Here is an 18,371-nt window from a genome sequence, read left to right as displayed (position 1 = left end):
AAGAGGACTTGACGCCATTTACCAGATTATGAACCGAGTTTGACTTCGTCGCAATTAGCTGAAATAAATGTTGCACAATTGAAAAAGGCATTTAAAGAATTAGATAGCAACCTTATAATTAGAAGTAGCGAAACTGGCTGAAAGCGTGAACTCATTTAGTCTGTATCCAATTATAAAGTATTTGAGCATGATTATACGTGTCAGTCTCCAACTAAGCATTTTGAAATTGAGTATATGATTAATGCATGTGTAGTATGCATTAAGAAATGTAACATATAGACAATATTGCCTAGTTGCATGACACCATACATTTGCTTTGCCTGAGAAGGAAGGTGGGATTTTTGTCTTTTCTCTCTCGAATATTCATCAGATAAATGTTCCAATCCTTTATGTATAGACTCACTGGTATTAAACTGATGTACGTAACTGCAGTTACGTACATCCCAAGATGGCGGAGGAAGAAACAGGTAAATTAGAATAGCTATGTTTTTGTCTTTTAGAAAGCAAAGTGAAAAACACTTCACGAAAGAGGATGTCTATTTATATCAATAGTTCACAATTGTACCCAAAGTCTTCATGATACTGTCCCGAATTTGCTGCAATCGGTATTTGAAATACGTAGATTGATGTACGTAACTTTCACAATATGATGTACGTAACTTTCCGATTTGCACATGAAAGATGTACGTAACTCAAAAGATCTCCATTAAACTTTTATTCATTCAAAAAGCCCGATAGAATGCCTTCATCAATAAAAATAACATGTTAAATAATGCTACCAACATGCCATCAAATCAAACTATCAATTTAAGCTCTTTTAAGAAGATTTAGGAACGTTTTTTTCATATCTATGATGCAGTACCTATAATGCTATAAGTTAAAGAGCAATCAATCAAAATATGGCACAATCACTGATAAACTTCATTCAAAGTACGCCACAAATATTCTTCAACGGTAAATTCACAATAAGAATTTTCACAAAAATCGGATGAAAATGGCTTTCAACAGATTTTTGTTGTTGAAAAAATGTAATTTTATATGAAGAAATATGAAAATTTCGACGTGTTACAACACTTATTTATATCATGCATATGCAGACGAGAACGCGTGAAATGATATTAAAATGATATATTGAAGGTAATTAATTGGTATTAATTGTACTCGGATAAAACAGACTGGAGCACTGAAGATCACATGAAAAATTTCCAGGAGAGTTAATTACAGCAGAGTAATTGAGACTACGTAGTATTGCAGCAAAAGAATACCAAACAAATCATGTTTGTCAATGTATCCTAAAGAAATACCTGGTAAAAACATCCCCCAAATATCTATGCACATTTTTAACCCAACCCCCCCCCCCCCAAATAATAATAAAGAAAAATATAAAACATCTTAAAATCAAGATCTTCATACAAGTTAATGATAATGATGTAAATTTCTCCTTTAAATTTTTAACCCCTTCAAAATACCAAGAAAACCAACCCCAAAACATCCACTTTACCTACCCCCTACCCCCCCCCCCCCCCCCGACAGAAATACTACGGTTTTGTTGGACCTCCAAAAGACACCAAAATTCAAAATTTGTCCTCCCAAGAATAGGCATAGTCTTTAAATGGTACCCCCCCCCCTTTTCCGTGTGTGCAGCATCTGTTCGTATCAAATATCTCAAGAGGTTATAGAATGAGGGTCTTTTTTTTTATTATTATAGCTAATGGCATTCTTTCTCTGCCACAAAGTATGTGCATTACTTCTGTGCTTGTTTAGCTGCTTAGAAAGCAAGCTTTAGGGTTTGTCGATCTACGAGTGAATTGCACAGTTACGTACATCATATAGGAAAATTACGTACATCAACCAAAAATATTTTAATGAGTTACGTACATCCTGTGTGATTTTTACACAGGAGTTTAACTCGTCCATTCAGGAGAAACAAACGGATTTGACCATTCTGAACGATAAAGCGTAAAGAAATACACAAACTTGACTAATTGATATCACTGAAAAGTTGATAGGATAAGATATAATCTAAATTGAAAAATTACCCGTTTCTTCTTCCGCCATCTTGGAATGTACGTACCTACAGTTACGTACATCAGTTTAATACCGGTGTAGACTGGCACTCATTACGTTAAAATATTAGAGATCACCTCTATCGAATACCGTAAGCCTTGTTTAGAGGAATGTTAGCTCACCTTTGTTGAATACCGTAAGTCTTCTTTAGATTGATTGACTGTATCTTGTTTAACGCCCCTCTAGAGAATTTTTCACTTATAAGGGGACGTCACCACTTCAAATTTAGGCCTATGCTCGGCGCTTACGGCCATTGAGCAGTGAAGGTTCTTTAGCGTGCCACACCTACTTCCGTTTTAAATGTCATTCCGAGGACTAGTGGCATTCACACCTGACGCCGAGGGTTTGGCGATGGAACTGTCACTACCCGTTTTAATGACTAAGGTCTGTCGCGGCCGGTATTCGAACCCCGACCTTCCGCATGCGGGGCGAACGCTCTTCCTCTAGACCACCGCGGCGGTCTCTTCTTTAAAGCCTCTATCGAATACCGTAATAAATCATAAATTATAACTGAATATCATCAAAGTGAGAAAAATCAATTTAGGATACAATGAATAAGTGAGTATAACGAGGAGGAGTAAGCATCCCCTGTCGACCGGTCACACGCGACGTGAGCCCTATATCTTGATCAAGTAAACTAAGTAATCTGTAGTCAAAATCGGTGTGCCAAGAACGGCCTAACAATCGGTATGAAACGTCAGACAGTATCTGATTCAATGATATGGTGTACTGGCAAACTAGATTATTATAAAGACCATAGAATTTGCAAAATACTGACTTTAAACGAGACTGTTGAAACCCATGTAAACCAACTTGTTTGTCAGTAGTCTGTCTCGATTTGAAAATGATCATACACAAAACAAGCTCTTACGTATTGAATCAGGCGAATAATATAAACACCATATGCAGCTGATAATAGAATATTGCTACATAAATACGGAGTCGCTGAAATCATCCTGTTTGTAATGTCACGTTACATTCAAACTGTTTCAAAACGGCAGATGGACAGGATCTCACCGACAACCACCATATCAATGTCGGAAGGTAAACCAGTCTTTCCTAAGTCTAATTACATTTTTCTATAATTTTACTACTTGATTTACCACAGATGCCTCAGAAATAAATCCCAGATATTTGCAATAATACGCTTGTTTCCCCATGATGGAGTTAATATTCCTTTTTCCATAATTATCTTATGAATACCCTGGTAAGACGATGAAGTAGGGAGCAGCTTAATTACTGCTGTATTGAATATCGAACCAAGAGGAGATTAAAACTAAGCTCTATACACGTAATTACATACCGCCATGCTGGTACTCTTTATGGCATTTAATGAAGTTAGCAGGCTCAGAAAACATCCATGATTACATCCATATATTAGTAGAAGATGATCAGTATCCTAGACAAACTATGTACAACACATTAGGTAATGCTGCTTAGCGGAGTGCGATATGGTAATGGAAACGTTATCATTTAATAGTATTTCACTTCTCAATCTGCTTTACCTACGTAAATCAAGAGGCCCGTGGGCACGAACGGCCATCTGAGATTCACAAATCAAAAACACTTGAATTACAAGTGTAACAAATGCAGTAGGCGGATTTTTCATACAAACTTGGAGAATTGTCAAACCCGTCATCAGACTGTGTACACGAGTAGTTGAGTGGTTAGAGGGTACCCGTCATCAGACTGTGTACACGAGTAGTTGAGTGGTTAGAGGGTACCCGTCATCAGACTGTGTACACGAGTAGTTGAGTGGTTAGAGGGTACCCGTCATCAGACTGTGTACACGAGTAGTTGAGTGGTTAGAGGGTACCCGTCATCAGACTGTGTACACGAGTAGTTGAGTGGTTAGAGGGTACCCGTCATCAGACTGTGTACACGAGTAGTTGAGTGGTTAGAGGGTACCCGTCATCAGACTGTGTACACGAGTAGTTGAGTGTCATCAGACTGTGTACACGAGTAGTTGAGTGTCATCAGACTGTGTACACGAGTAGTTGAGTGTCATCAGACTGTGTACACGAGTAGTTGAGTGTCATCAGACTGTGTACACGAGTAGTTGAGTGTCATCAGACTGTGTACACGAGTAGTTGAGTGTCATCAGACTGTGTACACGAGTAGTTGAGTGTCATCAGACTGTGTACACGAGTAGTTGAGTGTCATCAGACTGTGTACACGAGTAGTTGAGTGTCATCAGACTGTGTACACGAGTAGTTGAGTGTCATCAGACTGTGTACACGAGTAGTTGAGTGTCATCAGACTGTGTACACGAGTAGTTGAGTGTCATCAGACTGTGTACACGAGTAGTTGAGTGGTTAGAGGGTAGGGACAGAGGTATCTCCAGGTGTGCCAGATTTTTGTGACGTCTGTGAAGATTATCGACACGTGAGGATTACGTTGACTACCTGCCACAGCCTAGAACTTCTCTTCCTTTCAACATATTCAATGATTGTTGATATTACCAAAAGCTACGTTCCTAATAGACAATCCCAGTTTCTCAATTTTATTTTTTACAAGGGATATTGCGCGCGAGCCCAGCTGCGACAGACTCAATACCTAAATACGGCTAGCGGCTGATTCTTCACAGCGCTCAGTTGTAGAAGTGAAAAGTTGAAGGTCTTTCTTAAACTGATATGTTTATATCACGGTAAGTGACATCATCGCAAACCAAGAGTTCGAATGAATTACCTTCATCTTGGTAGATTTAACCGGCGTTATTTTACCGAAGTCAACTCAATAGTTGTGAATGAAAATCTACGCACTAGGATCAAAATATGTGTAAGAGATTAAAACATTCAATCAGATTGTTGGCAAGATCCTGTAGATTGTGCCACCAATCTCGACTCTTAAAGACAAGATGAAAATATTTACCAGCATCTTTGACAAGATATTCAGATCTACCATCAGTGCATTAGAAATTCAGAGTATCAGTGTATTAAGCCTTAGTTATTACATATGAACTTTGTTTTAAAAGTGGTATACATGTATTTACGGCTTTTGTTTTTGTGCCAAGAAAAAAATAAGAATTTCCCCATAACGGACTTTTCCATACTGACTCTCTATCAAACCTTGTCAATTCTAAATGTTTCGCATATTACTTGTGCAAACACACGACAATGCCTTGAACTGTTCCTAGAAAATGTATTCTCATTGGTTAATAGCAACGTCTTGCATATTATTCTATATCTGAGCTGTAATTCACGAAACTCTTATCTAAATCTTCCAAAGGTGAGGATGGGAATAGCGGATCCGAACACTTGGCTAGCGAAATGGGGTCACAACATGAAAAAAAAAAAACAACAATGCTGCAATTGCCCGGGTGTATATATACGTATACAGTTGCCATTTCCCCTAAAGCTGGTGGTATCTCAATTAAAGTGAGAAATATTTTCACTGAATTATTAAATACCACCGATGAATTAGAAAATCAATCATTTTCCTAACTACATCATTATTTTCTGCTTGAAAACCCTCCCCGTTTTTGTCGCTTGAGGGGAAGACATAGTTTATACATGTACCTGATGCTCCATTTAGAATTTTTGTCAGGTCTAGCTGGTTACTAAGCTTCAAGGAGAAATTCGATAGGCCACCGGAAGTCCAGTTTTCAGACATGGCTGCTACTGTTATTAAACAAGAGCTGTTTTCCTCTGTTACAACAGGGGAGAGAAATGTCTCGTTCATTAATTCATCAATAACAGGCACACACACAAAAGACACCCCCCGAGAAACGGTGCCTAAAAATAGAAAAAAATAGTATCAAAACAAGTAGCTATCAAAACATAAAAAATATATATACAAATTATGTAAAAAGCGCAAAGTGGTCGCAAAAAAGATGTGATAATAAAACGACTGTTGTTGACATATTGCAGGGGATTATGAATGAACTGTAAATATTTGTACTGAACTACTCTCGGTTAACTGACGAGAATTCTGCTCAAGGGATGTTTACATCATTATACCTTTGAAATATCAAATGCTGTTAATCAGTTCATGCTTTACAAAACTGATTTCATAATTGTTTACGTTTGGTCATGATGATAAAATATCAACGATCGATGATTGTGAATGAAATGTCTACACATTTGTGTCAACAGAAAATGAACATTTTATACAATAGAAACTGAACCACATACCTCTTGTTAATCCAATAACCCAAATGACTGCCGCTAAACCAAATCCAGCTGGAAAATAGAGTTGTAACATGATTTGTTTGTATGTTGTTTTACGTTACATTCAAGAATTATTTGCCCCGTGGGGATCCGGGTTAGAATAGGTCGTATATATAAGAGGCGACTAAATGTGGCAGTCCCTCGGATGATACGGTAAAATCCGAGGCCTCGATAAAGATCCCTCCCTGCTCAAATTAAGGCCGTAGGCGCCGAGGATATGCCTAAATTTTGCAGCCCTTCATTGGCAATGGTGACGTTTCCATATGAGTGAAAGATTCTCGAGAGGGACGTTAAACAATATAAAATCACTCATGCTATCAAGAATTTTTTCATTTATATAGATACTACGTGAATTGCCACAAATTTCGACTTATGCATGACACTGTAAATAAAAGCAGAGAGGGAACGTCTACCGTGACACGGAACCTCCGTCACATTGCCTCGCGACGTATTTGCAATCTATAAATATATATTTATGGTAGCACAGAGTTCGGGCCCAAAACGGGCTTAGCCCCTGTGAGTATGACGTATTATAGGATCCCATTGAAAACAAGGGGAACTAGATTTACACCTGTCTGTTGGCCAGTCGGTAGACAAATTGTTGCTCAATCTAACGAGATCTGTCTGCAACTGATAGATAACCTATGGTCATGGAGTTTAGTAACATGCATATAACAATTGTTGTCCTCCTGATAACTAGTTAAGCCTTTGCACAATAATCATTAAACATCTCAGACAAGTTGGTCACTACTGGTAGATGAACCCTAGTGAATTTCAGGTTTCGGGGATTTTCTAGCATACACTGTACATACATTATTTATTGCCCTACCAATAACTAATTAAAGAACTCTTATTCTGATAGTAATTTTTCAAACTTCATAGGTAGATTGATCACGTTCATAGTAGATAATCCCCCAATGATTTTTGGGGTCAACGGTCATGGAGATATCTAACAACATGCAGTTACTAGTAATTTATTGCCCGACTAATTTGAGAACCGCTTTCCTGATAGTCATCAAATTTCATAAGCGAACCCTACTGATTTGCAGGTCTTTCGATTGTGTCCATTCAAACTGAACTCACGATTGACGTTGGCACGATAGAGAACACCCACTGCTTGGAACCGGATCTACAACCTACAGTATACGACGTCTCGATAGGAGTGACTAGGCTCTAGTGACGTCTCGATAGGAGTGACTAGGCTCTAGTGACGTCTCGATAGGAGTGACTAGGCTCTAGTGACGTCTCGATAGGAGTGACTAGGCTCTAGTGACGTCTCGATAGGAGTGACTAGGTTCTAGTGACGTCTCGATAGGAGTGACTAGGCTCTAGTGACGTCTCGATAGGAGTGACTAGGCTCTAGTGACGTCTCGATAGGAGTGACTAGCCTCTAGTGACGTCTCGATAGGAGTGACTGCACTCTAGTGACGTCTCGATAGGAGTAACTAGGCTCTAGTGACGTCTCGATAGGAGTGACTAGGCTCTAGCGACGTCTCGATATGACTACGCTCTAGTGACGTCTCGATAGGAGTGACTAAGCGCTAGTGACGTCTCGATAGGAGTGACTAGGCTCTAGTGACGTCTCGATAGGAGTGACTGGACTCTAGTGACGTCTCGATAGGAGTGACTAGGCTCTAGTGACGTCTCGATAGGAGTGACTGGACTCTAGTGACGTCTCGATAGGAGTGACTAGGCTCTAATGCCGTCTTGATAGGAGTGACTAGGCTCTAGTGACGTCTCGATAGGAGTGACTAGGTAGGCTCTAGTGACGTTTCGATAGGAGTTGACTATGCTCTAGTGACGTCTCGATATGACAAGGCTCTAGTGACGTCTCGATATGAGTGACTAGGCTCTAGTGACGTCTCGATATGACTACGCTCTAGTGACGTCTCGATAGGAGTGACTAAGCGCTAGTGACGTCTCGATAGGAGTGACTAGGCTCTAGTGACGTCTCGATAGGAGTGACTAGGCTCTAGTGACGTCTCGATAGGAGTGACTAGGCTCTAGTGACGTTTCGATATGACAAGGCTCTAGTGACGTCTCGATATGACAAGGCTCTAGTGACGTCTCGATAGGAGTGACTAGGCTCTAGTGACGTCTCGATAGGAGTGACTAGGCTCTAATGCCGTCTTGATAGGAGTGACTAGGCTCTAGTGACGTCTCGATAGGAGTGACTAGGTAGGCTCTAGTGACGTTTCGATAGGAGTTGACTATGCTCTAGTGACGTCTCGATATGACAAGGCTCTAGTGACGTCTCGATATGAGTGACTAGGCTCTAGTGACGTTTCGATATGACTATGCTCTAGTGACGTTTCGATATGACTATGCTCTAGTGACGTTTCGATATGACTATGCTCTAGTGACGTTTCGATATGACTATGCTCTAGTGACGTTTCGATATGACTATGCTCTAGTGACGTCTCGATATGAGTGACTAGGCTCTAGTGACGTTTCGATATGACTATGCTCTAGTGACGTTTCGATATGACTATGCTCTAGTGACGTTTCGATATGACTATGCTCTAGTGACATCTCGATATGACTATGCTCTAGTGACGTCTCGATATGACTATGCTCTAGTGACGTCTCGATATGAGTGTCCCAACAAGAGCATAAACACATCGTCATAATGACTGACATCCTTTTAAAGAATGAATGAAATATAGATATCAGCAATACATGTATATTCCTTTTCAATCGAATTGCCTAGCTGAGTAGCTCAGTATGTTAACATGTCGGTTGCTGATCTGTAGGTCGTGGGTTCGAGTCTAGCAGGGGTTTTAATTTTGTTTTAGATTACATTCGACTAAAATTGTCTTTTTGACTAGATAAAGTAAGTCTGAAAGTTTTCAATTTCAAAATATTGTTGTACATATCCTCCACTTTTCAGTAGATTGATAAAACCTAAGATAAAATTCCTTTCTCGATGTTTCGTCACACCGTAGGAATATGATATCCTGGTTAATTTCAATATAATTTGATCATGAATGGCAAGTAGAAAGCACAATCTCAAAACTTTTTATATAAAAACCACTTTCATCAGAATTTCATGAAAAGTCTCACCAAAAAGAACATAGGCGCTACCTTGATAATTTCCATAGGGAAAGAATACTTCGGTTAATCCCATTTCCAGCACTATATCAGGGAATCTTGTTTCTCCATTCTGCTCTACTTTCCACTGACATCGCGATCCTATAGACAATATTTTCCCGCTGTTTTAACAGTTTGTCGTCTGCAATGAAAGGCAGAACATCAGAGAGGATTGTAGTCTGCTACTATTACTTCGGGTATCAGTTGTCTTCAGAGTCCAGACAACAATCACACAATGGAATTTCTAATCAACCGCTATTGAAGACATTTGCAATGTCAATAGGCTTTGGGCATGAAGTTCGTGAAAATTGTTTCATTTCAATAAACTACCCGGATCGATGATTTTAACAATAATTTTCCAAGCACAGTACGAAGAAAAATCGATCAGAAAATCCTGCTAAATGAAATTACGCTTGTTTTTAGTTTTTCTATAATCTTCAAAGAAATACTACTCTAATTACGACTCGAAAGTGTTTGGAAACATTATCAGGAGAGAGAAAAATCTTTCTAATTTGACATGCATAAATAATTATAAACCAAACTTAACAACAACAAAAGTGTTGTTAGGGAAAATACAATGTTGCGTATTTGCTTTAGTGATTAATATCTTTGAAATATAAGTTATCCAAGATATACCATAAATTGTTCACACCATACCGTATTTACGCACTCCCCCCCCCCCCCCCTTGTTTAAAAATGCATCCACCCGTGCCTCTCGTTCGTAGGAATTGTGAGTGAAGACATTCTCGACTTCACAAGGAACCAAAGTGATGAGGAGAAAAAATCTTTCGTTTACCCTGACACGGAAACAAAAATTTTTAGACTGACTGCTAGAGAATCGACGTGCATGATTCAATGAATTAAAATTTGTATTTTTACAGTTGTTATTTTCACTCTGTGAAAAAAACCCCCAAAAAACCAACAACAATTGCTGCAATATTCATCCGTGATACATAACATCTCCTTCATTTTACGTTATAATACAATTATTTTTTTATTTGAATACCAAAAATAAAATTGAATTAATGTTGTCTTATCGTTCAAATGTATAGATTTTAAAAAAATATAATTTGCATATTTCTTAAGGTACTATATTTTCTGCGCAATATTGTTTTGAACGTCAATACAAGGACAGCTAAAAGTGCTTAAGGAAAACCCGAAGAAATGTAATAAACAGAAAACCAATGCTTTTGTTGTTGGATATAGAATTTATTTCACAGTGGAATGGGATTTTGTTTTGATATTTTCACGAGTGAGGCAGGCTTTTTTGATATTTTCATTCCTGTTTTGCACTCGTGAAAATATATTTGTATAAAACCATGTCTCGCTCGTAACATAAATTCTATATCACAACAACAAAACATTGAATATCCTCTCTAGATCCACTCAGTCATTACTCTTGTTGAAAATCAAGCAAGCCACAGGAACAAGACATTGGTGGGATCTGATACATTACATAAAACCCATACTATAGGCAGTGTCTGACTTGCAACGGACGGCCTCATAATTAAATCTTCATTGTAGTTTATGGAATTTATTAAGCTATCTTGAACTAAATAGCATTTAACACTAGAACATAAAAATATATCCCTACGACATGCCTTGTTTGTTCACAAATGAAAGTTATAGAGAGTTTATGTAAAATTATGGACAAGTCGTATAGTTTACATATCATTGCATCTTCACTCAATTAGTGGCAACTGGCTTGAATTTTTTGGAAAAATCTCGAACTAAAGTTTGACTTTTCTTTTATTTGAGCAGTCAAAATTTGAGCAAAATCTCAGACTTAAGTCCAAGTTTCGACTTAAGTTCTTTTCGAGAAATCCAAGCCTAGTCAAAAACCCCGAAGGTAGAAAGAATTGGGCATCGCTGACACACTAATACCAAGTACGCATTGATAGAGGTTTTAAATAGGATTACTATCACGTTTCTTTGTAAGAAGTTTGAAGAAAGCGTCCTCTGTATGTTTAATGGTCATAATCACACCAGCGATGGTAACGTCTCCATATGAGAATGAGAGAGAGAGAGAGAGAGAGAGAGATTGAGATTCTCGAGCGCGACGTTAAACAATATACATGTACAACCAACACATCATAGAGAGGGTACAGTTAGTGTCTGGGCCAGTTGTCATGCTCTTTCTATCATGTGTAAGTTAATGGGTTAATCAGAAACAATCGAGAAATGTAAGGTCAATACATATGGAGGTGAAAGTTAAAACATGTCAGCAGGTTTGTGTAAAGTTTGCCTTCCTCAATACGTTAGTGAGACACGAGTCTGTCATGTTACGGTGGGGAATCGCCACATATGGATGTACTTTTGTTTTGGGTAGTATGTGGTAGTCTGTTTTGTAATATAACGTACATGCAGTAGACTGTTTTGTAGTATGCTTAAGGCAATGACATCATGATTGTAGCAGATCGAAAATTGTTTTTCCTTTACATTTCACATGTGTATCATTGTTAATCCTACTTATAATTGAAATCCGTTACTTTTTGATTTTTTGTATTCTTGACCTTGTCATATGTTACAGGTATATATAACTCTGTATCCTTCTAGTCAAAAGTCTGTTCATTTTGTACTTGTAACTTTTACCATTGATGTAATTTACAATATATGTGTCACCTTCACCATTTTAGAGATTTTCTATTTAAATAAGTGCAATGCAGATGTCATTTAACTCAATTTTTTTTTAAAATCTGAAGTTAAAAATGAGTACATGACAAATTATTTCACGTTAGATTGATTGTATATTGTTTAACGTCCCTCTCCAAATATTTCACTCATATAGTATGAAGGCATCACCATTGCCAGCAAAAAGCTAAAAAAAATTTGGCCTATGCTCGGGACTTACGGGATCTTTATCATGCCACACCTGCTGTGACACGGGACCTCGGTTTTTGCGGTCTAATCCGAAGGACCGCCCCATTTAATCATCTCTTACGACAAACAAGGGGTACTGAGGACCTATTCTAACCCGGATCCCCACGGGAAACATTAGATTGAAAATTAGTAATGGACACAGGTGTTTAGGAATAGATATATTGGTACGTAGAAGGAGAAAAAAGCGGAAGGGTATCCGATTGCGTCATATTACATTCCAGCATCATTAGCATTTATTAAAAGCCAACAAATGATAAAATTATTGTTATCAATATATTTCTGATCTGCACAGAACCTACATTGAACATTGAGAGGACTAGTCCCTAAAATACTAGTATATGTACAAAATCTTTCACCATAGTACAAACATGCCTGACGCTAAACACATGGACTGCCACCAAAACAGTTCAAGACACATGTTTCTTAATTTTCCTTTCTTTAAAATAAACAAAACGACCCATGTAATACAGGGAAGAAACAAAATGTATGTTTCATTACACTCTATTGTATATTAATAGTATTTATACTACCCAGTAATATAATTTCATTACATTCTATTGTATACGATTCAATATTTTAAATAGAACAGCAACGATTCCCTTAAAAAAAAATGCCGTGAGCAATGTCACCAAACCATACAACAAAACTTGTAAGCAAAAATTGCGGTATACTTAAATATATCTTGAAATTCAAAACACCACAACGTTAAAAATAGTACATACCCGAGCGCTTTTATCATCATTGAGTAATATTTTATGCCACGAGGGTACTAATATCAGCTAATCTCGGATTTTCTCCAAACAAAATGCCCCAATCAGCATGCTCCGTCCGATAGATAGCAGTAAGTCCTGAAGTCTGGCATCACAACACCGAACCGTCAATAAGTCGCTGCTCTTTCATCTCATTAGCAATTCATCTCAACGTCTGCAATAAAAATCTATATTTCTTAGTGACGATAGTCATTTGATTTTCGTAGCGGAAAAGGTATTTTCAACTTCAGAAATTCTCTTACAACTATTATAAACAACACACAGTGATACCAAAATCAAAAATTCGAATTCATAAATATTAAGAGTGAAAAATGTCAACGCGGAGTGTAATGCCCTTGGTATTTATCATATCATAGGTTCATCGAGGAAATTTTGAATCTATACCTGGTTATATTGATCCTTCATAGATGAAAATGATGGATGGCAGCCGGCTTTGAGTTTACCTGAAGCGAATGATAGGTATACCGTGGAGGGATACACTCCTTTATTGAATTTCTAGTCACTTAACACTCTCATTTTTTTTAACTAACGGAAAGGCATTTTCAATGTCATGGCGCAAATAATATATTTCAAACAGAGAAATTTTGAAAATTTTAAGACAATGCATGTATATGGAAATTTCCATGAAGCAGCTGTATTGTTACTTCCACGATACTGAAGCCATAGAATTGATTCATTCTACAGCACATGAATGATAAAGTGAAGGCCCTTGAACCACACTGCTCATTGAGTCATTTTGCTGGTATATAACACATTGAAATATTTACGCAGCGTTTTTATTAGCGCCCACATTGAAGATGTTGGCCCCTCAAGTAATCGCCGTGCCCGTCTGTCTGTTCGTCCGTTTGTCCATTACAGTTATGTGACGAATAGTTTTAAAACAGTCAAATTTCGTCTGCGCGTACCCGATGGCTAGAGAAAGACACTAATGTGATTGTTGGTGAAAGGTTAAGGTTAAAATGGTAATATATGTCAAATCTCTGTTAAACTTGTACGTGAAAAAATTCTATATTTTGGGTACTTTGAAAGACAATGCTGTCATATTTTTCTAATGAGTACTTGTTCATATAAATACATTTTAAGATCGACTGGCCAAAAGTCACGGGTTCAGAGACAATATAAGAATACTTTCTATGTGACATGATATCATAAGTCGTTGTAAATACTGTAACACTGTTGTCATATTTCACTCAATATTACACCTGATGGCGCCTTAATATTCACGGGACTCACTGTCATAATATACATGTATTTTATACTAATGGTCATATTGTGTCTATGATTAACACCTGATCAGTTGGTCCAAAGTCCCATTGCATACAAGTATCGGGCGTCCTAGATGACTTTGTCATTTTTATAGTCTGAAGAAAACAGCACTCTACCATTTTATGTAAACCAAAATTCTATTTGGTCAACTCCACGTCGTAAATTCCTACTTATTTGTTTGTCTTGTTATATCCGGCATGTGCAGAACTCTCACTGTAAGCGTTCTGTTATATCCGGTATGTGCATAACTCTCACTGTAAGCATTCTGTTATATCCGGTATGTGCAGAACTCTCACTGTAAGCGTTCTGTTATATCCGGTATGTGCATAACTCTCACTGTAAGCGTTCTGTTATATCCGGTATGTGCATAACTCTCACTGTAAGCGTTCTGTTATATCCGGTATGTGCATAACTCTCACTGTAAGCGTTCTGTTATATCCGGTATGTGCAGAACTCTCACTGTAAACGTTCTGTTATATCCGGTATGTGCAGAACTCTCACTGTAAGCGTTCTGTTATATCCGGTATGTGCAGAACTCTCACTGTAAGCGTTCTGTAGCTTGCTATCAGACCTCTGTAAATTGTATGCACGTGAAAAGATATGGCATTTGTAGAAAGAAGACTTTCCTGTTAATATGGAGGACTTGTGGACTGCGGCACCACCTGCTGACGCTAGCTTGTAGACATTCACATGGAGTGTTTTGTCATCTGCTGACAACTAGCGTATAGACATTCACATGGAGTGTTTTGTCACCTTTTTTTGTATATTCCCATTAAATTTGCATATATTTTTATATTTCAAAACAACATTTCCAGATCAAGGAGGTTATTCTGCAACAAACACGAAAACAAGGACTTTATTTCTATTCTACTACGGTTCAGATATATACAACCGGTCGTTTTCTTATATATGCTAGCGGAAAAACGAAACTGTGCATTATAAAATTTAGTATAATTTTTCTATATTTATTGTTTATATTTATAAAATCTAAACAATCGATAAAGGTGATGTTTTTTAACAATATCGGTAGTACCCGACTCAGATGCACGGACTTTTTCATGGTTAGTGAACACATGTTGTTTATTGAAGTGTTCGTACGCACGAGTTTTCCTGACCAATACTGTTTGGAGTAAGAAGTGTAAAAGGTCTGTTTGGACACTCTTCGTTAAGGAAAGCACTTTAGTTTTGACAAAATTTACCCTTCTGTCATGCCACGACTCAGCGAAAACCAACGTAATCGTGCTGTTGGGATGCTTCAAGCTGGAATGACACAAAATGTTGTAGCAAGACACTTTCGAGTTCATCGGAACACCATCCAGTCATTATGGAGACGTTTCCAACAATCTGGTAAAACTCGGGATTGACCACGTTCTGGGCGTCCTCGTGTGACGTCGTGTCGACAGGAAAACCACATTAGACTTGTGCACCTGAGAAATCGTTTCCAGACAGGAAGTTTGTTGCTCGTAGCATTCCTGGACTTCGACCAATCAGTCCAAGAACTGTGCGTAATCGTCTGCGCGAGCACAACATCAGAACAAGACGTCCAGTGGTGCGCCCAATACTGCTTCAACGTCATCGTATCGCTAGACTAGCGTGGTGCAGACGACATCTGTGATTCAGAATACAGGAATGGGCCAATATTCTGTTCACTGATGAATCCAGATTTCATTTGGATAGCAATGACGGCCGTTGTAGAGTGTATCGTCGCGTTGGGGAGCGGTACCAGGACGCTTGTGTTGTGCAACGTCGACAATTCGGTGGGGGTAGCGTTATGGTGTGTGGTGGAATAACAGCACGTGGAAGGACCTCTCTACAAATTGGCAATGGAAATCTCACCGGCGTACGCTATCGAGACGAAATTATTCAGCGCCATGTGGTACCCTTCATACAGAGACAGCAAAATCACATCACTCTGCAGCAAGACAACGCAAGGCCACATGTTGCACGTGTAGTCAGGGACTTTTTTTTCTACAGAATGTCGATGTCTTGCCTTGGCCAGCTGTTTCCCCCGATTTATCGCCGATCGAAGCACGTCTGGGATGAAATGGAACGACGTCTATGCCGTTTACCAAATCAGCCAGTGACATTGGCTGATTTAGGCCAAGCTTTAACCAACATCTGGAACAATATCCCTCAAGCATTTCTGAAAACTTTAGTGGCATCAATGAGCTCGAGGCGTCGTTGTCAAGCATGCATGAATGCAAATGGTGGTCACACGCGTTATTAACTTTGTTAATTCAAGTTCTAATACCAGTGTCTTTCGAGTGTGCTGAAATTGACGTTATTCGACGTTAACATGAATGGATTATGAAATGTTGAAACGAATACAGTATTACAAAAAATAAAATTTGTTCATTGTTATTTTTTTTAATTTTTTCATATATTAAATAATGCAGTTACTTTTTTCCGCTAGTATAGTTACGAATAAGGTAAATGTGACGTAATGAGTTTCCGAAACCGCCTACATTGTTTTTTGTTTTTTTTGCTAACGAAAATGGCGAGATGGTAGGGGTATTCTAAATCTATTTTTAAAAAAAATTCAAGTATTTATTTTGATGATAATCAATTGCTATGAATATATTTCAAGAAAACTTGTCTGTGCATCGTCATGTTTACATATGTATCGCTCTTGGAATGCAGACGATTGGTTTATACTGAATGACAAATGTTCTTCAGTCCTTTATGAATTCGTTTTACAACATATATTGATGGATTTTCATGATTATAACATTCAATTCTCAGTCATCGTCTTTATTGTTGCATTTGCGAAACTCGAAGTGCAAGCGAGATGTGTATCAATTTTCTCATAATCAGTTAATACGTATGAGGGTATATTGTAGAATAATGACCGCGGCTTTCCTTTGATTCCAATAACCGTGGTAGAATTAACTGTAATTAACTTTTATTGACAAATTGTTTTAATGTCAACTTTCGTATATTGACCAAATGTTAGAACTGTAACTACATAATCAAAATTATCAACTTTCTACATAGTCAGTGGATGGATGGTGCTATGTGCATTAGGAATGAATGAAGAATAATAAATACAAAAGTGAAGATAACGAACAGTGATCCATCCCATAAATCCTATGAAAATACAAAATTAAGAGTAGGGCAAACTGGGACACCTGGACACACCCAGATAAGATGAGGTGTTTAGGAGGAGTAAGCTTCCCCTGTTGACCGGTCACACCTGTTTGTCGTGAGCCCTGTATCATGATAAGGTAAACGGAGTAATCTGCAGTCAAAATCAGCATGCCAAAAAAAAAAAAAAAAAAAAAAACACCCAAAAAACCAAAAACAACCCACCCGGCCTCAAAATTGATATGAAGTACATTAGACAACATTCAACCTAATCACAGGTTTCATTTCCAATAAAAAGTTTTAGAAGAGAGAATTTGTGTCACGAACAAGGATATTGCCAAAATACATGTATTTGTGTTTCGAAAGATGTTTGTTTGAATGAACCCGCCCGGAACTAAAATGGATATGAATGCAAGTACTATCATGATGGTCCTACTTTAAATAACATGAATAAACATTGTCCATGTAACCACAGATTAAAGGCTTGAAAATATGACTATGCAATGCCACTTAGCATCTTTTCATGAACAACTTGGGAGACTTTCATCCCGGATAACATTAAACTGATTTCTATGGTAATGTAGTGGTGCTGTCGAATCGTCTTTTTATGGGTAGAAGACACGGAGAGATATAATCATAGGAATCTCGTTTGTTCGTATTATAATTCGTGGATCTGAATATGAACTGTGTTTGTCTTATGATTGTTCATTCTAAAAAGCAGGATATTACCAGTCTACTTAAGTCGTAAGGCATGGATTGAAAAGTGCATTGCATGCATCTTCCGTTCTGAGATGAAAGGGTCAAATGCTGTTAATTTTCCGAATAGGAACGTGACACGGCTGTGGTATGGAACTCCTCTGTTTTTCCTTGCAGAACATTATGGTAAAAATGTCTTCGTAGATGACAGTTTTTCATTAAATTCGTGTCTATGTTTGGGAGAGAAACCATCCAGTTTTCTACCGATTCGTCTACAGCAAGTTTGAACTTATCCACCGGCAGTGGTGACGTCTCCATATGAGTGAAATATTCTCGAGAGGGACGTTAA

At 38.0% G+C, this 18,371-nt stretch overlaps 1 protein-coding gene across 2 annotated transcripts in view; it reads right to left on the bottom strand.

The window, feature by feature from the left end:
• The window catches only part of LOC125683615 (uncharacterized), a 34,465-nt gene extending 21,173 nt beyond the window's left edge, over positions 1 to 13,292 (bottom strand). The window contains exons 1-5 of one of the 2 annotated variants that reach the window (XM_056139521.1): positions 13,219 to 13,292; positions 12,929 to 13,130; positions 9,300 to 9,468; positions 6,201 to 6,248; positions 5,586 to 5,801 (exon numbers count right to left, since the gene is read on the bottom strand). In XM_056139521.1, the coding sequence (XP_055995496.1) occupies positions 5,586 to 5,801; positions 6,201 to 6,248; positions 9,300 to 9,363 (328 nt within the window). In that variant the 5' untranslated portion in view covers positions 9,364 to 9,468; positions 12,929 to 13,130; positions 13,219 to 13,292. Of the gene's footprint in view, positions 1 to 5,585; positions 5,802 to 6,200; positions 6,249 to 9,299; positions 9,574 to 12,928; positions 13,131 to 13,218 lie in introns of those variants that run through there. The other variant, XM_056139523.1, reaches the window with a different exon arrangement.
• Positions 13,293 to 18,371: the final 5,079 nt, after the last annotated feature.

Source organism: Ostrea edulis, chromosome 6 (assembly GCF_947568905.1).
Source record: "Ostrea edulis chromosome 6, xbOstEdul1.1, whole genome shotgun sequence".
NCBI lineage: Eukaryota > Metazoa > Mollusca > Bivalvia > Ostreida > Ostreidae > Ostrea > Ostrea edulis.
The sequence above is the reverse complement of the archived record's forward strand: the minus strand, read 5'-3'. Positions and strand labels throughout refer to the sequence as shown.